Source organism: Trachemys scripta, chromosome 6 (assembly GCF_013100865.1).
Source record: "Trachemys scripta elegans isolate TJP31775 chromosome 6, CAS_Tse_1.0, whole genome shotgun sequence".
Taxonomy (NCBI): Eukaryota; Metazoa; Chordata; order Testudines; family Emydidae; genus Trachemys; species Trachemys scripta.
The window spans coordinates 71,307,423-71,332,569 of record NC_048303.1 but is presented as its reverse complement, the minus strand read 5'-3'; the positions used below and the strand labels follow the sequence as shown (position 1 = coordinate 71,332,569).

At 39.7% G+C, this 25,147-nt stretch overlaps 1 protein-coding gene across 1 annotated transcript in view; it reads right to left on the bottom strand.

The window, feature by feature from the left end:
* The window catches only part of HSD17B4 (hydroxysteroid 17-beta dehydrogenase 4), a 107,599-nt gene that overhangs the window by 5,939 nt on the left and 76,513 nt on the right, over positions 1-25,147 (bottom strand). Inside the window, exons 18-22 of the mRNA XM_034774494.1 lie at positions 23,457-23,526; positions 16,407-16,513; positions 14,321-14,407; positions 10,728-10,817; positions 8,687-8,825 (exon numbers count right to left, since the gene is read on the bottom strand). Of these exons, the coding sequence (XP_034630385.1) occupies positions 8,687-8,825; positions 10,728-10,817; positions 14,321-14,407; positions 16,407-16,513; positions 23,457-23,526 (493 nt within the window). The remainder of the gene's footprint in view (positions 1-8,686; positions 8,826-10,727; positions 10,818-14,320; positions 14,408-16,406; positions 16,514-23,456; positions 23,527-25,147) is intronic.

Sequence of the window (25,147 nt, the reverse complement as noted above, 5' to 3'; positions counted from 1 at the left end):
TTTCTTAAAATACTGTTGCCATCAGAATACAAGTGTAAGAAACATTAACATTTGTTTTGGGGGCTGTACAAGCTTCCATCACATCTCTTTGGATCTTGGCTACAAACAGTGCAAAGTCCTTTTTGATCCACAACCTCTGCTGAAAAATTATAAGCACCATAAATAAACCAACTACTGACCACATAGGCTGTGTAGGTGGAACATACAAAATTCCAGTGAATCAGGAAATGTGGATTTCACAGGCGTTACAAGCTCCTCGGGTTATGCTGACAAAGCTTAACTTTCATACATTCTTGAATATGGTTCTGCTCATGCCCCAGAGAAGTTAAGGAAATTATGAACGCTACCAAAATAGCAAAAATAATGGAGTTTGTAAGACATAGGGCTTTTTTCTCTTAAGTCTCAAACTTGGGGAAATTAAATAGATTAAAAAAAAAAGATATGACAACTAAAAATTCTTAACTTTCTAATGTTTTTCTTTACCTTCTCAATTAATTATGAAGGGTCAGTTTATTTGTCCATAGACTTTTTCTGAACAGATCTAATGTCTTCTGCTGAGACTGGAAGTTACTTAACTGATTAGGTACATCAACTTCTCTCTTTTTTGTCAATTCTATGTTGAATAACCCGTGTGTGTGTGTGTGTGTGTTATAGTCTACAAGCTGAATTAAAATGAATGAAGTTGTAAAGGTTATTGCTAGTTAATTAGACTGGCGCTACTAACATTGGAGTTGCCATTGAGAATTCTTGCTGCAATGAAAAATACTTGAGTCCACATGCCCCATCCACTTAACGAGAGATGCTCAAACAGAAACCTTGCCCTGCTGTGTAGTGATAAAATGCACAAGTCATTTAAATACAGAAATACAAAAAAAAAATTGGTGCTTGTAAATTTAAGGAAGAATAAAATTATTGGCTGTCAGAACAGAATTTCAGATGATTCCTCCCAAAGCCACTGATTTCTTTCATTTTCCCCCTGACACTAGACTCCAGGACATTAGCTAGAGATGCTGGAGCCATAGTATCACCCAAGACAGCAATAAGCTGCAGGGCCCAGATGGTTTCTTGAGCTGTCAACTACTGCAGATTGCACAACAGCACAAAGCAATGCAAAAGTGACAAGTCAAAAGATTAGAAGACAAGGCAGCACAGCTGAGTAACAAATTTAATAATGGAAGGAAGCCCAGCAGGTAGGCCAGGAGAACAGTCAACATTGTCAGTAAAGGCCCGGGAGACTTAATCTGATTGTGGGCTTTGGCAACAGAAGCCTGAAGAAAAGCTAATGAAACAATCGAGACCCCAACATCATCGGTGTAAACTAAAGGCTTGTGACAAAAAGGAGAATATTTCTGTTGTCTCAGTGAAAATATGTCAACAATTTTAAATATAATTGAGACAAAAAGTATGCAATATTAATTCATAAGAACCAACTTCTAAATCAAGTTATCTCCTCATTTCATAGCCCAGTTACTGTAGCCACCTTTTTAAAAGGCAATTTTAGGATGATGCTAAAGGGTAGGCAAGGGGAATTCTTACCAAGTTATATTAAATTAGCACATTATAATTGCAAAAGCTTAACATTACTTATAGATTCATAGATTATAGGACTGGAAGGGACCTCGAGAGGTCATCGAGTCCAGTCCCCTGCCCGCATGGCAGGACCAAATACTGCCTAGACCATCCATAATAGACATTTATCTAACCTACTCTTAAATATCTCCAGAGCCGGAGATTCCACAACCTCCCTAGGCAATTTGTTCCAGTGTTTAACCACCCTGACAGTTAGGAACTTTTTCCTAATGTCCAACCTAGACCTCCCTTGCTGCAGTTTAAATCCATTGTTTCTGGTTCTATCCTTAGAGGCTAAGGTGAACAAGTTCTCTCCCTCCTCCTTATGACACCCTTTTAGATACCTGAAAACTGCTATCATGTCCCCTCTCAGTCTTCTCTTTTCCAAACTAAACAAACCCAGTTCTTTCAGCCTTCCTTCATAGGTCATGTTTTCAAGACCTTTAATCATTCTTGTTGCTCTTCTCTGGACCCTTTCCAATTTCTCCACATCTTTTTTAAAATGCGGCGCCCAGAACTGGACACAATACTCCAGCTGAGGCCTACCCAGAGCAGAGTAGAGCGGAAGAATGACTTCTCGTGTCTTGCTCACAACACACCTGTTAATGCATCCCAGAATCATGTTTGCTTTTTTTGCAACAGCATCACACTGTTGACTCATATTTAGCTTGTGGTCCACTATAACCCCTAGATCCCTTTCTGCCGTACTCCTTCCTAGACAGTCTTTTCCCATTCTGTATGTGTGAAATTGATTTTTCCTTCCTAAGTGGAGCACTTTGCATTTGTCTTTGTTAAACTTCATCCTGTTTAACTCAGCCCATTTCTCCAATTTGTCCAGATCATTTTGAATTATGACCCTGTCCTCTAAAGTAGTTGCACTCCCTCCCAGTTTGGTATCATCCGCAAACTTAATAAGCGTACTTTCTATGCCAATATCTAAGTCGTTGATGAAGATATTGAACAGAGCCGGTCCCAAAACAGACCCCTGCGGTACCCCACTCGTTACGCCTTTCCAGCAGGATTGGGAACCATTAACAACAACTCTCTGAGTATGGTTATCCAGCCAGTTATGCACCCACCTTATAGTAGCCCCATCTAATTTGTATTTGCCTAGTTTATCGATAAGAATATCATGCGAGACCGTATCAAATGCCTTACTAAAGTCTAGGTATACCACATCCACTGCTTCACCCTTATCCACAAGGCTCGTTATCCTATCAAAGAAAGCTATCAGATTGGTTTGACATGATTTATTCTTCACAAATCCATGCTGGCTATTCCCTATCACCTTACCACCTTCCAAGTGATGACTTAAATGCAGCAGGTCATCATTAAATATTTATTGTGAAAAATTCTGGGCCAAATTCAGACCCAAGGTAGTGTGTAAATGCACTGACTTCAATGGTCTTGTGCACTTTTACAGGAGATCTGAATTTGGTCAACAGTATTGAGACACAACAATTAAATCAAGTTACACCAAGGGCATTGGGATAGAAGTTGAACATTATGCTCTTTATTACATATAAAAAAAACTGTTACAGGAACATTAGGTTGCAGGAAATGCCAGAATTAAGATTATCTATGAAACTATACTTTGGCATCTTTGTTCATATGTATTATAACAGTCTTGCCTGTCATCACATAAGGAATGCCACAAACAGGAATAGAACCAAGCTTTACTGGCTCCCAGTCCAGTTCTTAATCATGAGAACATTCTCTCTCTCTTTAAAAAAAAGGAAAGAAAACAACAAACTCTCTGCCTGCTTCACTTTCACTTTGTGAAATGAATTAGGCAAGGATCCTGTAGAACAACTGGCATATGATGATGTATTTGCAGACTATATCATAATGAATATGAACAAACAGGCAGAAGGTGGCATGCGCTATGTAACTTTTGAGTGCTTGACTTTGCTACCTTGAGCCTCTTAATTTTTAAGAAATGTAATATACCATAAAAAAAACCTCAACAAAGAAACCCCATCATGCATACCCATACTGCCTGGGTCATCAATTTTAAATATTATATTATGAACAAAAAGGATGACCTCCTGAGGTCCCTTTCAACCCTGATATTCTACGATTCTATGATCCTGACAATGCTATTGATCCATTACTAGATGGAAATGGTAAAATAATCAAGAATAATGCAGAAAAGGCAGCAGCATTCGATAAATATTTCTACTCTGTATTTTGGGGGAAACCAGATGATGTAATCTCATCCTATGGTGACAACACACTTTCCATTCCACTCGTATCTCTGAAGGGTGTTAAACAGATGCTACTAAAACTAGACATTTTTAAGTCAGCAGGATGTATGCAAGAGTTTTAAAAGAGCTGGGTGAGGAGTTTGCTAGACCATTCATGTTGATTATCGATAACTCTTGGAACACTGGGGAAGGTCCAGACAACTGGAAGAAAGCTAACTTTATGCCAATTTCTAAAAAGGGTAAACAGGATGACCCGGGTAATTATATGTCTATCAGCCTGACATTAATCCCGGGCAACATAATGAACCGGCTGATAAGGGACTCAATTAATGAAGAATTAAAGGAGGTTAATATAATTAATGCAAATCAGCATGGGTTTATGGAAAATAGATCCTGTCAAAGTCACTTGATATCTTATTTTATTCTGATTATAAATTTGGCCAATAAAAGTTTTAGTGTTGATGTAATATATTTAGACTTCTGTAAGGCATTTGACATGGTGCCACACAACATTTTGGTTAAACTAGAATATAAAATTAACATGGCACACATTAAATGGATTAAAAACTGCCTAGCTGATAGATCTTGTTCAGCCCTCTCAATTACTCCCTTTTGGGGAATGGTACTTCTCATCCTCCAAAAAATAGGGGTAAAATAAAATCTGTGAAGTACACAGAATTATTAATACCAGTAATGGAGGAAGTGGGATTAGAATTAATGCTCTCCTGGTTCCCAGGCCAACATTCCTTTTCCTAGCCCAAAAGGATAGTAGCGGCTACTGCTCCTGCAGTGACTGTTGCTCTCTGGAGTTCACAACCTGTGGATCTTGGGAGCATGTTCAGCACAGATTAAAATTTCATAGATTTTAGCAACAACCCCCTAACAAGCTCTACTAAGAATGTGTAAATAGCAATTTTTAGAAATATACTACTCAGTCAAAATTGAATAGATTTTCATGGGGATAGCAAAAGGCACATCTTAACTTCAGAATTAGCTCCTTGTCAAATGTTAAGTTCCTGTTGCAACTCATGGAAGCACTAGTGCTCTTCAAAGAAGTGGTTAGAAAATGTTAACATTAGCAAAATGACTGATTTTCTTTATCCCTCTCAGAAACAGCTGAACTGTTTACACTGAAACTATTACAAAATAAAAATCAATGTGAGGCACAGACCATGCATAGAAAGTTTCAGCTCAAATGGTTGAGGGGGTTTATAATGGAAAATTGTCAGCAAACTTTATTTTATGCATATACCCCAGTGCTGCCTACAATGAGTCCTGGTATTTGTGAGGTAACAAATATTGAAAATAACAGGAGTTCCTCACACAGAGTCCAGGGTGTTTTGATATCACTGCTTCTAGGGCCTGATCCAAACCCCACTGAAGTTAGAGACAGTTTTTCCATTGACTTTGGTGGGCTCTGAATCAAGCCCCTAGTCCTGGTCAGCACCAGGAAGTAAGTGAAAATTAAAAACAGCAGCAAAACCTGCTAAAACATTTTCAAAACCTAAAGAAATGGCCAGATTCTCTCTGGTAGCTGGAATCACCTGGTGCAGAAGAGGTGGAGGTGATAATTAAAAGGACCAGTTATGTTCCCTTGTTAGTAAGGGGTATCTCCAACAGAGGATACAAGAACAAATTACATCCTCTTCCCACTGGCCAGGGATGGAGCAGAGAGAACATGGCCAGACCAAAGTTCTTCTTGAAATGAGGGAAAAGGTTTAGATTGGTTCTTAACTTATACAAAGCAGTGCCCCTCTTTCTGGATAGCCTATTCATGATATCGTACATTGACATTTCACACACATCAATCAGGGCGAGTTCCTCCAATACAACAGGCTGGTATGGGAGGTAAAGCCCTTGGGTAAAAAGGGCTATCCTATTACTGCCGCCTTCAATGTATGTTTGTGAGAGAGCAGGATTGGAAAGGCCACTCGCCACAAGAACACAAAGCATGGTGGTTCAGAAATTAAAAAGGGATTATAATAAATTGGTGACTTTGAATAAATTTTTAAATCATCTTCTGTCTGAGTAAGAGGGCAAAGGCCACTTAATTTTTCAGATAGAGTAATAAGAGTGAAGAATCACTAACTGTGATGATTAACATTCTATCACTCAGCTGTACTAATTTAGCCTCAGTTTCTTATGTTCCTAATGTCCTCTGTAGTAAGACCATACATTATGGATGCCACATTGTCAATGCAGCCAAGACCCCTATACTACTTAGCACATGCGCGATGTGCCTCAGGTGGCATGTGACCAGGATTCATCACTGAAGGTCCGCAGGTTGGATCATTAGCTTCCCCAACCCAGGCCGGGTACTTACAGGGAGTGTGAGGTGAATGCTGCCCAAGAGTCCTAACACAAAGCATGATACAGAGGCTTCCAAGTGAAGTGATTTGCAGTTTGACACTGGCATTTTTAATAGGTATCCTTAAAGTATATGAGCATCAATACAGAAAAGCAGTGCTTTTGAATCTTAGGTTGCTATTCTGAACACATCCATGATGTGATTAACTTGAATTAACATAAGAGTACAAAAATAGGAAATTGTTGGAGATTGGAGGAGTGATCAAGAGTGACAAATACAGAATCATTAAAATGTAGCACTGGAAGGGACCTCAATAGGTCATCTAGTCAGGTCCCCTGCACTGAGGCAGAACTAAGTATTATCTAGACAATCCCTGACAGGTGTTTGTCTAACCTGTCCTTAAAAACCTCCAGTGATGGAGATTCTACATCCTCCCTAGGCAATTTGTTCCAGTGCTTAACTACCCTTACAGTTAAGACATTTTTCCTAATGTCTAACCTAAATCTCCCTTGCTGAATTTAAGCCCACTACTTCTTGTCCTGTCCTCAGTGGATAAGGAGAACAATTTATCACCTTCTTTTTTAATAGGAACCTTTCACATACTTGAAGACTTATTTCCCCAGTCTTCTCTTCTCCAGACTAAACATGCACAGTTTTTCCAATCTTTCCTCATAGGTCATTTAATCATTTTTGTTGCTCTCCTCTGGACTTTCTCCAAATTTGTCCATGTCTTCCCTGAAGTGTGGTGCCCAGCACTTTTACCTGAGGCCTTATCAGTGCTGAGTAGGTTGATTCATATTTAGTTTGTGATCCACTATAATCCCAAAATCCTTTTCTGAAATTCTCCTTCCTAGGCGGTCACTTCCCATTTTGTATTTGTGCATTTGATTATGCCTTTCTAAGTGTAGTACTTGGCATTTGTCCTTATTGAATTGCATCCTATTTATTTCAGATCATTTCCCCAATTTGATTGTTTGTAGGCAGGAGGTCCTCAAGATTGAATCTTGTAAAATCTGCCTTCCTCCTATTTTGATTTAAAGAAAGATTTTTGGCTTTTGGAGAACTTAATCTAATCTATTTAGGTACAATAGAACCCCATTTATCTGGCTCTCCATATTAACTGAATCAAGCCTGACAGCCTGAGCCCCAATGACAGGGGCTGAAGCTCTTTGTCCATTCTCTGGATTATCTGAATTTTTGATTATCTGATCTTGGCCTGGTCCCGATTAGATTGGATAAATGGTGTTCCACTGTATTTTTAATGCTTTTATCAGCATTGTTATCTCAGTGCAGCTTATTCATCTTCTCCAAGGACAGCTTGCTATGCCAAAAAGGTAAAATACAGCTGTCAAGCCACTCTGGTTCAATATTCAGCATGATGTCCTGCCCATTAGCAGCAGCCTTGTTAGTCAGAATCTCAATTGTGAAGAACTGGGAAGAGGGGAAGGGAAATTACAAAAGTGACTACACCTTTCTCCCTGTAAATCAGAGAGAAGGAACAGTTTCTTAAATAATTTAGAGAAAGAGCAGATTTATGGAGGGCTCTTAAAGCCTCCCAGAATTACTTTTGGATAAAAATGGTGGTATGTGATCAAAATGCAGCCCAATGACCAAACATAACCCATAAAACTCTATCAGCCTCCCTCAACTTGAGGAGGTACAGCACACAGACACTACTTGCACACAATTTCCACTGTGCAAGCTTTCATCTTGCTCCAAGTGCCCAAGCCAATTAAGATGAAGCATTACAAGCTGAGGATTGTAAACTCAGAGTTGCACATCCACATAAAAAAAGTGAGGGAGATTACAATCTACTTAATTTTATGCAAATTATGTGCGACTGTGAGGCTTCTGGTAAACTGCCAGTGTGGCCTTGGGACAAAATTTTGTATCCCTCTAACAGACCATTCTAGATAAGGAGGCAAAATAAACAGTAATTCCACAGATTCCTGACATTCATTCATCTGAGTAAGAAAAAGATTTTATGTTTTACAGAAATACGTATCCTTGAAAACAACATCAGAGAGAGAGAGAGAGACCTGAAAAGAAAACAAAAAACAAAAAAAGGGGGGAGAAATTTATTTAAAAACCCTGTAGAAACATAGATTTTCCTTATCTAACTACCCAAATTAAAGATCTCCAGGCACAAAGTTGTTGCAGTTAAATGCTTTGACTTCCATACAATCTAGACCTTTTCTTGAGAAGAGGTAATAATGCGTAAGACTTTAGCAAACTTTGATCCAACAGATTCTGAATAGGAAAGACTTGGTTAAAGCAGTACATTGTTCCAAAAAAAATACATGAGTGGAAACATCCTAAGAACAAATTTTTAGAGGACAACTTGTCTGCGTACACCCAAATAGGCAAGGTATACAAGTTTTTTAGAAAAGTTAACAACTACTATTATGGAACATTATCCCACCCATTTGCAAAAACAGTCACTTGTGCAATACACATTCCAATTTTCAAGCCCTAATGAGCAATCCCATCTATTACTTCTGTTTACCTTTAAAATAGCAGGTCTTAATTGGCAGGAGTATAACTTACCTCACTTCATTAAAAAAATGCATCAGGGCATTATATAAACAAGCCTCTGACTTACTCCACTGTGCTGCTGTCTCTCCATCTTTAGTGATGTCCCACTGGAATATGGCATTTACTTTCTTTACCAGCTGATTTCCAACCTCTTTGATGCGGCGACCAATTTCTTCAAACACAAGGTTACTCTGCAGCCCTGAAGCCTATAAAATAAAGTACATACAATTTTAAATGGAAAGCTACATTAAAAGGTAATACAAGTATAACTATTGTTCAAACACAGCATCCAGAGGAATCTATTCTGCAAAGTGATTAAAATACAGTAACTCCTCACTTAACGTCCTCCCGGTTAACGTCATTTCGCTATTAGGTCGCTGACCTATTAGAGAACATACTCCTTTAAAGTCCTGCAATGTTCCCTTATAACTAGAGCCCTGCGCAGACACACAAATGTGTATCTGCATCCCATGCACTACCCGCAAAAATTATCTGCGGATATCCACGGATTTGCAGGGCTCTAAACTGGGGGCCGGGCTGAGGCTCCGAAGCTGGCACAGGCAAGCTTAATTCTGGCATTTCCTAACTTTTGAGTGCTTGATTTTGTAGCCTTAAGATTCTTTTCATATCATTCTTGTACATAATATAGGATATATACTATAATGGAACTTTAGCAATACCTTGGCATGAAATACAAGGTAGAATGTCATTGCTATGAACTTCAAATTCTAAGCCTAACATATTTTATTGGACTTGTTTATACATTTTGGGGATAGATAGGCATTATTGTCAGATAAAAGACAAATCTGATAAGGAGTAGAAATACTGTACTTTTAAGAGACAACTATGCAAAAAAATAACCCTTACCAACCTTAAAGAAAAACTAAAACTGTGTACAATCCCAAAAGGATTTTTGCTGACAGTATACAATTGCCAAAGGTATGCGCATTGCAAATGTGGACTAGAACAGGGATGACGTGGTATGATTAGATGCAAATGTGAGGAAGACAAACGGAAACAAACTATTTAGCCACAGTAGTGCTGAATACAATCTGGATGAATCTGGGAACAGAACCATGGAACACCACTATGGGGAACAAGACTATCTATGCCTGGCTTATTATCATGCCATCAAAGAAATCTAAAACAGGAAGGATGAGACTCTCCAAAATGCCACATGACTGAAAGGCTGAGAAGGTGTAAGGAGAAAGTTTTCTAGGAACCTGTCTTACGTATTATATAATTCCATTTCCATAGTATCGGAGCACTTCACAATCTTTAATGCATTTGTCCTCAGAACCCCCATATGAGGTAGTGAAGTATTAGGTCTTCAGAGGCCTTGACAAGCACCCCAACTCTCCCATTCACAATCTACTCTGTGCCCCACCCTGACAATCATATCATCTAGGTACATCAAAGCAAATGCCTATACACGCACACACCAGGAGCTATATTGTGAACCCTCTTACTCACCTTGGTAAGAGTTATTCACTTGAGTAGCCTCCAACCCTTTTCTACAAAATAAACATTTCTCACTCCTTTTTATTTGTATTCTTTTTAATTTGTCTCTTCCTTCTTTCTTCTCCTCTATTGTGTATCTTGACTTTAACTCTTCCTCTTTCTGTCCATTTTCCCCTCAATCTATAAAAAGATACTCATTTCTAAATGTACACAGTATTTTTTTTCCAGTCTCGTCTATACCAGAAAAACAAATTCCCATATTATAGGCACTGCCATTAACAGTGCAACTGAGTTTGAGCTCAGCTACACAGTTGCTCATATCTGTGGATCTTACACAACCATCCAGTACACTTGCTAGTGTGTTCTTAGTAACTTCTTTTGTATACGACATGGTGATTCACACCCGAATAGCTGAGATTGCTGCCAAGCACTTCAAAACTGGAACACCCATATAGGACATGTTCTCAAATAGATCAATGAACCTAGGAGTTTAAATAACTCTTACCTGTGTATTACTGTACTAGTTTACTCATCTCATATCACTTGTGAGACTGCTACTAAATTCTAGTATGTCATATATTCTTTAAAAGTAAAACATAAGTATGCTTCTCCACAAGTTGATTCCTCTGAGTGTCTTTTTCCCCTACCTTAATGGGCTCTTTAGTTGAAGGTTTATCGAGGGTTGATGTCAGATCTACATATGCTCCCGCAATGGCAACTTCTCCAGTTTCTTTGACCTGTTAAAAGAAAATGTATATTCTGAGTGGATCATGCAAAGTAAAGAAAGAAGAGTTATAATGACCAAAACGGCTACATTTCAAAGCGACCAAGCAATCTTCCTCATGTCTTACATCACAGATTAAAAAAAAAAAAAAAACTTAAAAAGCTCCAGCAAAGAGAAAAACAAAGGAAAATAATGTTTGGAGTAAATTAGAAAGTATTGCTTTTACAAACGGTCCTAAAGAAGAACAATTATGTTTGCTTTGATGCATAAAGAAAGCCCAAATATTATTATTATGATGTTTTTCTATGAAAACTACCACCACACATTTTCTGGATAAGGCCATAATAGCAGGACACAAATAAAATAGCTCTAATATAACGCTTTTCTTCAGTAGATCTCAGAGTGCTTTAAAAAGGTTAGTATTATCTCCATTTTACAAACTGAGGCACAGTGGTGATGTGACTTCCCCAGGTTCAATGAACAGGCCAATGGCAGAGCTGGGAATGGAACCCAAATAGTTCTTTTGAGTGCCGGTCCAGTGCTCTACCCACTAGAGGACAGCACTACATCTTCAATTGTCAGTTCAAATTATTTCAAGGACGTAGCTTCAATGCTGGGACATTCTACCTACAACTTCAAATGAGCACTAAGAGCATGCTACTACAGTATTTAACAAACATGGGCTAGAGCAATTTAATTATATTTCTTTTCTAAGGAATTTTTAAGCTTTACTTTTTTGGATATGGAAAGATATTCCTCCTTGGCCTAAAAAGACACCATCAACTTAAAAATCATGCTTTTCTTTGAAAATGTACTTCTGTTGTTACAAACGACAGCTAAGGTTACTTGTTTACATAAATAATAAGTTCACAGCAAACTGGGACATGAATCTACCCTGCACTAGCCTACCATTGACTCGCTGTCTCTGCGGACACCACTGATGCACATTAACTCTTCATTGATGCACTTTGAGTTAGTCCTGTTTCAAAGAGGACTAGATCAAAGCGCATTAACAAATTGTTAATACATGTCAGCAGGGTCTACAGGGACAAGCAAGATTCCCATCCCAGCTTACCGTGAACCAAATGTTTGTGTAAACAAGCCCTGAAATAGTTCAAAGAGAAATGATCTTGCTCTATTTTTCCATATACTTTATGCATGTATGCTTTTGACAGCATTTTGTGTGTAGTCAGTTTCACTGCTCCCCTGCCTTTGTGGGTCTTTTAGGCAGCAACAGGGAAGAATTAAAATATTTTAAGAGATAGGAAAATGGATTCTTTGCCGTGAAGTGATAAAAAATGACAGAACTCATTTTTTCTAAGAATTGGATTTCAACGTGACATTGCCTCTTTAAAAAAAGAAGAACAGGAGTACTTGTGGCACCTTAGAGACTAACAAATTTATTAGAGCATAAGCTTTCGTGGACTACAGCCCACGATATGCATCCGAAGAAGTGGGCTGTAGTCCACGAAAGCTTATGCTCNCTTCTTGTTTTGTTGTTTCCTTCACTGCATTCTATGTGAAAGCATAAGCTCCTTGGGGCAGGGACTATGTGTAATTTATACTGTCAGGTACCTAAGCTACCTCTTGCTATAAAATAAAATAGATAAGGGAAACTAAGCAGAGATCACAAATATCCAAACAGAGGCCTCCAATTGGCTTAGTAATCACATATCTTGACCTGGATCCTTTCCACACAGCTGACTTAATAAATCCAATATTAAGTAACTGACAATTACGGTTAAGATTTTGTCACAAGTTATTTTTAGTAAAAATCATGGAAAGGTCACAGAAATTCACGGGAGCCCATGACCTGTCTGTGACTTTACTAAAAATAACTGGGGGGCAGCTGCAGCCTTGGTGGAAGCCGCGCGGGGAGGGGGACACACACAGTCTTGGCTCCAGCCCCAGGTGTGGGGCAAGGGAGCATAGCCCCGGCTCCAGCCATGCCAGGGGAGGGAGGGGGGGCAGAGGGGCATGGTCCCAGCTGAAGCAGAAGAAGACACGGATGTATGGTAAAGTCACGGAATCAGTGACAGCTGTGACCTCCATAACTAAACTGTATCCTTACTGATGGTTCGTAAAACCTATAATAGGATGGCCTATATACGATGTTTTAGAATACATTAATATTTGCATTGGTGCTTCGCTGAAGTTTAGGACTAACATATAAGTATTCTTTGTTGAAACTTTTGAAAATAATTAAAGGTGAAGTAATGCAACTGCTGCTTGTTCCTGAAAGCCTATGAACTTTAATTCAGCAATCTACTAGTGTGTGAACAAAATGTAAGCATGGTTCCTTTTCCCTTCCCCAGGAGTTTTGTATCTCTTTGAGATAAGCCCATCTGCTGATCAGAACATAAGATACTTGAAAGAGTTGGTAGGGTCTTTTTCCCCTAATACATGCACAGTGGTGAGCACACTCTGGCCATCATGAACATTATAGTATTTTATTAAGGCATCCAAAGACTTCCACCCTAAGCACCAAAAACCAAAGTGTACTATACTTAACAGCTTAGCCTTTTAAAAATAATATATGAAATTACAAAAAACTACAAGAAACCCTCAATAGACATGCACAAATACACACATATTTGATTTGATAAATTAGCTTAATATTACTGCACTGCTTCCCCTTGCAAGATGCTCAAGGGGTAGAGAAAGAAACGCAAATCTACACTGCCTGATAAGATGAGATGGAGAGGAGGGAGAAGGGAATTGACTCAGACACAACAGGTTTGGGAAGAGATATACAAAGCTTGAAGATGCAAGTGGCAAGAATATCCAAGAAATAGACAGTTTCATTTACTGTGTTGATGAAATCAGCCACAGAAAAACTGTAAACCCAAAATGATTCAAATCATGTCTAAGGGCTTGTCTATGCACATAGAGGTACTAGTTTAACTTATGGCATGATTTTAAACTGATTTAGTTAAACCAGTAAACAAGATTGTGGAGATACTCCTATTTGGTTTAAACCAGGTTTATTAAGGCTTAGTTTAAATTAGTTTAAGTTAAATTGGTGCAGCTCTTCTGGTAGAAAAGACCTTCGGTACAGGTTTAAGCTAACCCATAACAAGATAGCGGCTACCCATAGGTTTGCACCACTTCAGCTAAAGTGGTTCAGCTAAACAGATAAAAATGTGTGTGTTGACAAGGCCTAAGATAGAGGCATTGAAGATAACCATTTGCAGTTTTCACATTTTTCCATCATTAAATACATATAAACCTCAAAAGCTAGATTTACAAAAACAGTACAATTTGGAATCTTAATGCTATAAAAATCCCTAAATTAAGGGAGTTCTTATAGACAATGTTATTTCCAGCAACTGCATATGCAATCTTGATGACAGCAGAAAACTATTATTATTAGATGGAGAAATGAGGTTAAGATTTCTTTTCTTCAATGCTATGATTGAAGAACCATTTTGTCCCCCCACAGAAAAAAAAAAAAAAAAAAAAAGTATTTTAAACATCCTTTGCTAAAGCCCACAGCCTAAGTCTCGCTCTTCTGACCTTAGTTTGAATGTGAATTCTGTTTCCCTCCTTCCACATCTCTGTTTGCAGAGTTTGTCCTGGAAAGACTGGTTTTACAAAACGGACCTGCAAAAAGAAAAGGTTCAGATAGCCTTATTTATTTCTAAATAAAAACATTCAGCAGTAGTACTGATTTGCATGTAACCAAATATGCAGTCTAGAGCATAAAATCAATTGAAATAGAAAAAACTGTTCAGAAAACATATAATTGTCAAAGCAGATTATCTAGCAATTAGGGCCCTCAAATGATTAAAAAAATCAATTGCGATTAATCATGCTGTTAAACAATAACAGAATACCATTTATATAAATATTTTTGGATATTTTCCACATTTTCAAATATATTGATTTCAATTACAACACAGAACACAAAGTGTACAGTGCTCACTTTGTATTTATTTTTTATTATAAATATTTGCACTGTAAAAATAAAAAATAGTATTTTTCAATTCACTTAAGTACTGTAGTGCAATCTCTATCATGAAAGTTAAATTTACAAATGTAGAATTATGTACAAAAATAACTGCATTCAAAAATAAAACAATGTAAATCTTTAGAGCCTACAAGTCCACTCAGTCCTACTTCTTGTTTAGCCAATCACTCAAACAAGTTTGTTTACATTTGCAGGAGATAATGCTGCCCACTTCTTGTTTACAATGTCACCTGACAGTGAGAACAGGCGTTCACATGGCACTATTGTAGCCAGCATTGCGAGATATTTACATGCCAAATGCGCATGAAGATTCGTATGTCCCTTCATGCTTCAACCATCACTCCAAGGGACATGTGTCCATGGTGATGATGGGTTCTGCTCGATAACGATCCAAAGCAGTGCAGACCAACAAAATGTTCATTTTCATCATCTGAGTCAGATGACACCAGCAGAAGGTTGATTTTCTGTTTTGGTGGTTCGGGTTCCGTAGTTTCCGCATTGGAGTGTTGCTTTTTTAAGACTTCTGAAAGCATGCTCCACACTCCATCTCTCTCAGATTTTGGAAGGCACTTTAGATTCTGAAACCTTGGGTCAAGTGCTGTACCTATCTTTAGAAATCTCAAATTCTTTGTATTTTGTCAGATCTGCAATGAAAGTGTTCTTAAAATAAACAACATGCTGGGTCATCATCCAAGACTGCTATAATATGAAATACAGAGCAGGAGACATACAATTCTCCCCCAAGGAGTTCAGTCACAAGTTTAATTAACGCATTATTTTTTTTAATGAGTGTCATCAGCATGGAAGCATGTGCTCTGGAATGGTGGCCAAAGCATGAAGGGACATACGAATGTTAGCATACCTGGCACGTAAATACCTTACAATGCTGGCTACAAAAGTGCCATGTGAATGTCTGTTCTCACTTTCAGGTGACATTGTAAATAAGAAGCGGACAGCATTATCTCCTGTAAATGTAAACAAACTAGTTTCTCTTAGCGATTGGCTGAACAAGACATAGGACTGAATGAATTGTAGGTTCTAAAGTTTGACATTGTTTTGTTTTTTGAGTGCAATTATGTAACAAAACAAATCTATATTTGTAAGTTATGCTTTCACAATAAAGAGATTGCACTACGGTACTTGTATGAGGTGAACTGAAAAATACTATTTCTTTTGTTTGTCAGTTTTACAGTGCAAATAGTGTAATAAAATAATATAAAATGAACACTTGTATTCTGTGTTGTAATTGAAAACAATATATTTGAAAAGGTAGAAAAACATCCAAAATATTTAATAAATTTCAATTGGTATTCTATTATTTAATAGTGTGATTAAAAAAAAATAATGGCAGTTTTAATCACAATTAATTTTTTTGAGTTAATTGCGTGAGTTAACTGCAATTAATTGACAGCCCTACAAGTAATATTTATAGAACCTTACTAGCTACAGCCATGAAAATACATATAGTATTAAGTAAAAGCAAAATGAGTACTCTGTCATTGTAGCAGACTGATTTAAAGTAAGTTTGCATGGCAAACCTAAAGTGTTTCCACCTTAGGAAATGTAATTAACAGGAACTACTCCTTAATAGCTGAATAATGAAGGAAGAGAAATTAACTGTCAAGAACAGACCTTAATTGCCTTGAATCTGGTCACATCATTATTTGCAAAGTGCTTCAAAACATGCCTGGCAGCAAAACCAAATGAACCCAGTCCATGCAGTATGGGTTTCTGAAATCCTGTTTAAAAACAAAACAAAAAAAAAAGTTTTTTGTTTTATTGTACATGTTTTGCTCTCCTTTTTCAAGGGCCTACCTTTTTATATGCCTCTTTAAACTCAAATTATAGAAATGTAGGGCTGAAAGGAGCTTCAAAGGGTCATCAAGTCCAGTCCTCTATGCTGAGGCAGGACCAAGTAAACTTAGACCAGCCCTCACAGGTTTGTGTCCAACCCTGTTTTTTAAAAAACCTCCAGTGATGGGGATTCCACAACCTCACTTGGAAGCCTTTTCCAGAGCTTAACTACTCTTATAGCTAGAAAGGTTTTCCTAATATCTAACCTAAATCTGCCTGGCTGCAGATTAAAACCATTAATTCTTATCATACTTCAGTGGACATGGAGAACAATTGATCACAGTCCTCGTTATAACAGCCCTTAACATACTGGAAGACTGGTTATCAGTCTTCTTTTCTCAAGACTAAACATACCCAGTTTTTAAAACCTTTCCTCATAGCTCAGATTTTCTAAACCTGTCACCATTTGTTGCTCTCCTCTGGACTCTCTCCAATTTGTCCACATCTTTCCTAAGAATTGGACACATTACTCCAGCTGAGGCCTCACCAGTGTCATGAAGAGTACGACAATTACTTCCTCAGTCTAACATTCAATGCTCCTGTTAATGCACCCCAGAATGGTATTAGCCTTTTTCGCAACTGCATCACATTGCTGACTCATATTCAATTTGTAATCCACTATAACCCCCAGATGCTTTTCAGCAGTACTACTATCTTGCTACTTATTCCCCATTTTGCAGTTGTGCATTTGCAGTTGTCCTTCCTAAATGAAATACTTGGCATTTGTCTTTACTCAATTTCAACATATTAATTTCAGATTCTCCAATTTGTCAAGGCTGTTTTGAATTCTAATCCTGTCCCCCAAAGTGCTTGCGACCCCTCCCAGCTTGGGGTCATTCACAGGTTTTATAAGCAAACTGTGTATTCCATTATCCAAGTCATTAATGAAAATATTGAATAGTACCGGACCCAGGACTGAGCCCCGTGGAACACTGATTGATACACCCTCTGAGTTCAACATGAACCATTGATAACTACTCTTTGAGTAAGATCTCTCTAGCAGTTGTGCACCCACCTTATAGTAATTTCATCTAGACCTCATTTCCCTAGTTTGCTTATGAGAATGTCCTGCGGGACTGTGTCAAAAGCCCTACTAAAATCAAGATTTATCACATTTACTGCTTCCCCACTCTCCACGAGGTAAGTACCTCTGTGAAAGTAGTAAATTAGGTTGGTTTGCCAAGATTTGTTCTTGACAAATCCATGCCGGCTTTTCATTATAACCCTGTTATCCCCTAGGTGCCTACCAATTGGTAGTTTAATAATTTGTTCTGGTATTTTTCCAGGTATTGAAGTTAGGCTGACTGCTCTATAATTTCCTGGGTCCTCTTCGTTCCCCTTTTCATAGCTATGTTCTACATTTGCCCTTCTCCAGTCCTCTGGGACCTCATGCATCCTCCATGAGTTCTTGAAGTTAATTGCTAGCAATTCCAAGATTGCATCAGCTAATTCCCTATGTACCCCAGGATGAATTTCATAGGGCCTTGGCAACTTGAATACAACTTTATCTCAACAGGTTAAATAGTATTTATATATTTCCCTATTTTGGCTTGCATTCCTCCCACTTGTTGTTAATATTTATTAATATTAGTTCACATTAAATGAGACACAGAAATAGAGAACTGGAGAGTATCCCATTGAAATAGCCTTTGTTATAATTTATTATTTATATTATAGTAACACAAGTTCCAATCAGAACTGCGACCTATTATAGTATATGCTACGCAAGACACAGAAGTAGACACGCTTCCTGTCCTGAACAGCTGATAAAAAAGAGACGATTTTTATCTACATTAAAAAAATACTGGCAACCTTTTTTGAAACAGCACTAACAGCCCTAGGCGCTAAGGTTGCCAACTTTCTAATCGCACAAAACCAAACACCCTAGTCCCACTCCTGCCCTGCCCCTTCCCTGAGGTCATGCCCCCCGCTCACTACATTCCCCCTCCCTCGGTGACTAGCTCTACCCCACCCTCACTCACTTTCACTGGGCTGAGGCAGGGGCTTGGGATGCGGGAGGAGGTATGGGCTCTGAGCTGGGGATGAGGGGGTGGGGCTGAGGGATTCATCATGTGGGAGAGGGCTGTGGGTTGAGACAGGGAGTTTGGGTGTGGGAGGGGGTGAGGGCTCTGTGGTGAGGCTGGGGCCAAGGGATTTGGAATGCAGGAGGGTTGAGACAGGGGATTGGGGTGCAGGAGGGAGTGAGGGCTCTGGGGTGGGGCCGGGGATGTGTCGTTTTGGTTTGGGAGGGGGCTCTGGGCTGGGGCAGGGGGAGTGAGGGCTCTGGCCTGGGGATGAGGGGTTTAGAGTGCAAGAGGGGGCTCCAGGTTTGGGGTGGGCTCAGGGATGAGGGTTTTGGGGTGCAGGAGGAAGCTCCAAGTTTGGGGGGTCTGGGCTGGGGCAGGGGTGCAGGGGGAGTGCGGGCTCTGGACTGAGGCCAGGGATGAGGGGTTTAGGGTGCAAGAGGGGGCTCCAGGTTTGGGGGGGCTCAGTACTGGGGCAGGGGGTTGGGGTGTGGGGTGTGTGTGAAGGCTCTGGGCTGGGCTCAGGGATGAGGGCTGGGGCTCAAGCTTGGGGCACAGCCTTACCTCACGCAGCTCCCAGTCAGTGGCGCAGCAGGGGGGCGACTAAGGCAGGCTGCCTACCTGTCTTGACACCATGTTGCACGCGCACTGGAAGTGGACAGCAGGTCCAGCGCTAGTAGGCAGGGGTCGGGGCAGGAGGCTCCTTGCATGCTGCTCTTGCTGCAGGCACCGCTCCCCCCAGTTCCCATTGGCCTAGGAGCTGGACTTGCTGGCTGCTTCCAGGCCGCAGCGCGGTGCCCCAGGACAGGTAGGGACTAGCCTGCCTTAGTGCTGCAGCACTGCCGTCCAGACCTTTAATGGTCCGGTCGGTGATGCTGACTGGAGCCACCAAGGTCCTTTTTCAACCTGGTATTCTGGTCGAAAACTGGACACTTAGTCACCCTACTAGGCGCTGGAACAAGGATCTGAAAATTGGCAGAGGATAGTCTTTGTTTCAGCAATGTGACTTTTGCCATTCCTCTGAAAATCCACCCAAATGTGGCCAAGTTATAAGTCTTTGAAAAAATGGCATTTCGTGGAAACTTGGTACTGACTAGCTAGAGCTTAACAGCTAAAATCTCTGAAGACTGTGTCCCTGCTGAGCATGCTCGAGACACTCACAGCAACAGGACTGGGCATGCATGAAGACCACAACTGAGCACTCTCCCTTCTAGGTCAGGGGCTCAGGGGCAAAGCTGGACTTTCCCTGTAATAGCTGCTCCAGGCCATGGGGGAAGAGGCATGCACCAGGTACTGGACTTAAGAGCAGCGAGCTTGTCTCTCCTGCCTCTCAATGTACTCCTGCTGGCATCCAGGGAGTGTAGAGGAGGAAGCCATCTGATTCATATGAAGAGGGGACAATAGCTGGACATGCGAAGAGAGAAAAAAGTACATTGGAATAAGGAGTCTGGTGAGACTAAGATTGGAGGTTTATGGGAGAGGAGAAAGAAAAACAGAGGGAATGGTTAGGCAAGGAGCCTGGGACTGGCTAGGCAAGGAGATGGGACTGATTGGGCAAGGAGACTACGACAGGGAACCAGTGAGAAATGGCAGTGGAGGGAGGAGGAACATTGACATCAGACAAGGGGCTAGGGAAAGGGGGCAGACTGAGACTGGTTGGACAAGGACACCAGGACTAGGAACTGGGTGGCAGAGAAATGGAGACACATTTGACAGGGAGCTGGGGTGCAAGTGAGGAAGTGGGACTGGCTGAGACGTAGAGAGCCAGGGAAAGAGTGGGGGGAAACTGAGATTGGATGAGGAGCCTGGGGAAGGAGACTAGGACTGTGAGCCAGTGGCCTGGAGGAAGGAGGGAGGAGAGAAAGATCAGATGAGTTTGGGAGGCAGACTAGGATTGGCAGGGCAAGGAGACTGAGAATGAGATGAGAAGCCTGAAGAATGAATACTGGGAATAGGCAAGGAGAATGGAACTGAGACAAGAAGCCCAGGCAACCTTTATTCTGGCATTTCCTAACTTGATTTTATTGCTTGACTCTGCAACCTTAATAATGTTCTTTTAATGTAATTTTGTGTGTGTATACATACACATAACCACCCCTCAGCTTCGTTACTGTACATTGGCACATATGTAGGCATCACAGCAGAAATGGGTACAATACCAATATGAAGAGAACAATCAAGTCTGCATACGTGCGTCCTTTACACCAAACATAAATAGCACTATCTTCTAGCTCTCTTACTGCCTACCCAAAATTAGCCTGGATGAAATGCAACTGGTTAAAGCTGAATCCAAGCAAGACAAAGATGATTCTGGTAGGATGAGAGACACACTTCAAAGAACCTGCCTCCTTCAAAACATTGAGTACCTCGGACTGTTGTCAGTTTGAAGCCTTGGGGTCTCTTTTGGATTTCTCAGTGCTAACAGCTACACAAACAGCCATGTAGCAAAGAGACACCAGTTTCATTTACCTAGTTAGAAGAAGAAACCTATCCTATCAGACACTGATTTTGACCTTTAGGCTTGATCATCACAATTCATACATGCAAGGACACTGGGAGTCGGAGCCAGTGAAGCAAACAGAGGAGGGAGGAATGAAGTTCCATGTCCTGAAAACATTACAGTGGGTACAAAATGCAAAAGCCTCTTTGCTTAGGAATACAGGTTAGTGTGAACATCACCTTGATGCTTCTCTCTCTAAACTGACTTCCCACTCAAGTGTCCAATTCGAGGTCTTGGTCCTGCAATTCATAATCATAACGTCCCATGCCAGCAATGTTGTACTGGAACAGTGAGGCAGCTCATGGGTGTAGGAGACAGAACTTTCACAAGAGCTGAACTTAAACTATGGAATTAATTATGCAAGAGAGAAATCACTTTCAGTGGCTAAACGCAAAACTCATTTCTTCAGTTTTGCTTCCCTTCATTGCTTTCTTCACAAAAACGCCAATACTAACAAGCACTCAATAACCTACAAACCAATCAAGCTATTTCTCCTACAGACTAGGATAAAAGTGAGGAAGCATGGGAGAGAGCAGTATTATTGCTATTTTTGAATACTTGGGAGGTGCCCAGATGGTACAGTTATGGGGACCACACAAGTGCATAGATATTATATAAAAATACCCCTTCTGTGACAATATTTGTGAGTTTCAAATTCATTATCCTCAAATGCCTAAGCACATAAGCTTAACATTTGCTTTCTGTATGCATTTGTGAAAGAAAAACTTGATCATTTAAAGTGCTCATGGAAATCTAAAAAAAAAAAAGGATGTGAGCTTGTCCAAAGCAAATTCACTGTAAAATTTAAGAGAACACTTGTTGAAAATCTTTTCAGGTATTTAATACGTTTCTATTTGTTCAATATGTTTCTATTTAATTTACACACATGGGTAAGGAACTGACCAACTCCTTGTCTCAAATGCAATGTGGCTGTTCTTTAGGTTCTGTCAAATGAACAGATATTCTCAGCTACCACATTCATTTGGCTTTTCAAAAGACTACTTGCACTATGTGCAAGTCTGGGTTTGTGGCAGCAAAGGAGTAGAGCAATCTGTGATTTCTTTTCTCTTGTAAGGATGTTTTCTTAATATTGGGCCTCAACATGTAAACACAGCCTCTTACTCACAGAGAAAATAGTCTCTCCCCAAGGCCATTCTGAGTGGAACTGTAGGACTCTATTTAAATATCCAACCTACATTATCATCATCAGCTGAGCAACACAAATCCCACAATTAAGTGGATCAGTAGAATCTCCTCAAGGACTGTAGTGAAATTTAACAACAAATAATAAATAACCAATAAAGGTAAACTACCAACAATCAGTGCAGTGCTGTACAAAACACAATAATAAAAACCACTGCCCCCGAGACGCTTATTGTCTAAAATAAAGACACGGCTATAGCAAGATGCACTGGGAGATTCAGAGTTAACTTAGGTGTTTCCTTTTTTCGTTGTTGAGGTGGAGAGAATATTAACATGCACTAGCCTTTTTGAAAGCAGCGAGTCTTTAGGAGGGATCTGAATGAGGCGAGGATGGGAATCTGGTGTATTAACACTGGGGGGGGGGGATTACAAGACTCTCATGCTAATATGTCTCAATATCCATGCAAATATTATTTTATAGAGACACAGAAGGAGGGGGGGGCGAAACTTGTACACACTACCACTTATCTCTTTAAGCAAAGGCACTTCTGTACTACCAGTAAAATGTTTGTAAAAACTCATAGTTCTTAGGTAATTAGATTACATTCCACCCCAGACAATATCATCAACAAATAACTCCTGGTGTTGCTTAGTTTGGCATGTGAAATTATCAAGCTGACCAACTCTATGGGCTAATGGCAGTTCTTTGAACAGTTTTGTAGAAATGGCTTCAAAAGGGTATCACATCAACTTTTTGAACTAAGACAGTAAACTGCAGATTATAGACTTTAAGTTAAGAGAAAACTAGGAAGAGTGGCAGAATGGGATGCAAGGGAACTCCAACAGAAAGACGGAAGACCAGCTTTCCTTCAGGGGGGAAAAATATTGTACATAAACTGTAACCAAAAGCAGCAATGATTAAAAAAAGTGTAATGGTGCACATTATTTTGACTGACAAAGGGAACATTTAATGTTAAGTTTTAAGAAGCGACATTAAAAGGTAACGGGGTAGGTTTGTTTTTTTACAAAATCCCTCAAATGTGTTGACTAAATGACAAACTTAAAAATATTATTTTTACCTAATACTAAATCGTTCCCAACCCTAGCACTATTAAAAAAAAAAAAATAAAATAAAAAAAGGCAGTGTTCCTCAAAGCTCACCTCCAAGAGCAGCAAAACCAGGATCAATGTGTAAAGGATTCCAATCCCCACTGAGCCGATACAAGGCAGCCTGTGAAAACAGAAAAACAAATGGAAAATTAGTCTGCGTTGGTAAAAAATCTAGCACAAGCCACATGCAACCTGTGATTGTGGGAGGAATTCATCACAATCTGCTTAGCTGATGTTCTGATACTGCAATCTATAACAAAGACAAATATAAATTACATATTATTTTCAACACCTGCCACAGTACAGAAACAATTGCCAAAGATGCAGGGAAGAGTGCCAAGAACTGCATCTGGACTTGGTACGTCAATGAATAGTAGCTAAGAAAGTACACAACTCTTCCTTGAGATTAAATATATGGGGAAGCATTCTGCCTCGAGATAGCCATCTCACCTCTGTATGCATGAGCAAGGAATGGTGCTCTGTATCCACCTCCTCACAAAGTGCAGCAAAAACACCTCGAGTTTGTTGCTCTGGATTTAATAAAATTAATGAGTGTTACTGCTGTGTTCAGAACACTGTGAAGACCTGGTTCAGTATTTTTTGCAGCAAGCACCTCTCAGTGTAAAAACAAACATTGTGTCCAAATAGCGTAAACAACACCGGAATGCTTTCCAGTCATTGTTGTGGCTCCATCAGGGCAGACCCTGATGCAATTAGTCCAGCTAATCTGCTAATTTGCAAAACAAAAAGTCTTCCTTTATTTCCTTATTCCACACATATCAAACATTGTCAAGTAAAGGGACATTTGTGAAATGTCTGTGGATTCAGCTAATTGTATAATAAAATCATTGACATGCAGCCGATCAATACACTGTGAAACTGTCTTCTGACACAGAAGTGATCTGTCATTTGACACCGGTATTTTTGTCAGTACCTTGGCCTTCTTCTCCCCAAACACTTCCTTTGTTATTTCAATAACACATGGCATTATCAAAGTCCCAGCAATCGTATGTGATTTTTTTGTTTGAGCAATTTTATGCGCCACTATGTAGGATGATCTTCAAAGCTTTTATTCCACAGTAGTTGTGAATTTCATTATTCCATTAGTATCAAGCAGTTCCTTGGCCTTTTGCTCAAAAAATGAACGATGCTTATCCTTATGCATGTCATGCTTTGCAATTAAGTGTCTCTGTAATTTGGAGGGTTTCAAACATTCATTGGTTAGTACTTGTGCACAAATTACACACTGTGGTTGAGGTATATCTCCACTTCCAGAACAAATAAAACTGAAATTCATATAGTTGTCTTCATATTTCCTAAATTTTGCAAGGTTAATAACGGCTTTATGTTTCTTACTCTCATCATCTCCTTGGTGTTCTTCACCCCTTACGGTGGTTGAACTTGTTGAAGGAAGTTCGGTATCATCACTCTGTGGGTTTTGTTGTTTTGAAGCTGATGGTAGAATTCAAAATTTATCCATATCTGATATTTATTGTTTATGCTTACAACAATTTCCCCTGTGCTGTGTAACTTGCTACTCCTGCTGAAATAGCTCCTTTACACCCTGTGAAAAATGAAAGGGGTGGGTGGGTAGCTCCCTTTTATGGACACCCAGCCAACCAGTTAGCTAGAAAATCCCTCGTAGTAGCTGTTCTCTACTTGCTTTACCTCAAGGGGTTAAAAGTCTCACTGCTTGCAAAGTGCAAAGGGAGTAGGCACCCAACCAAAAGAGCCAATGGGAG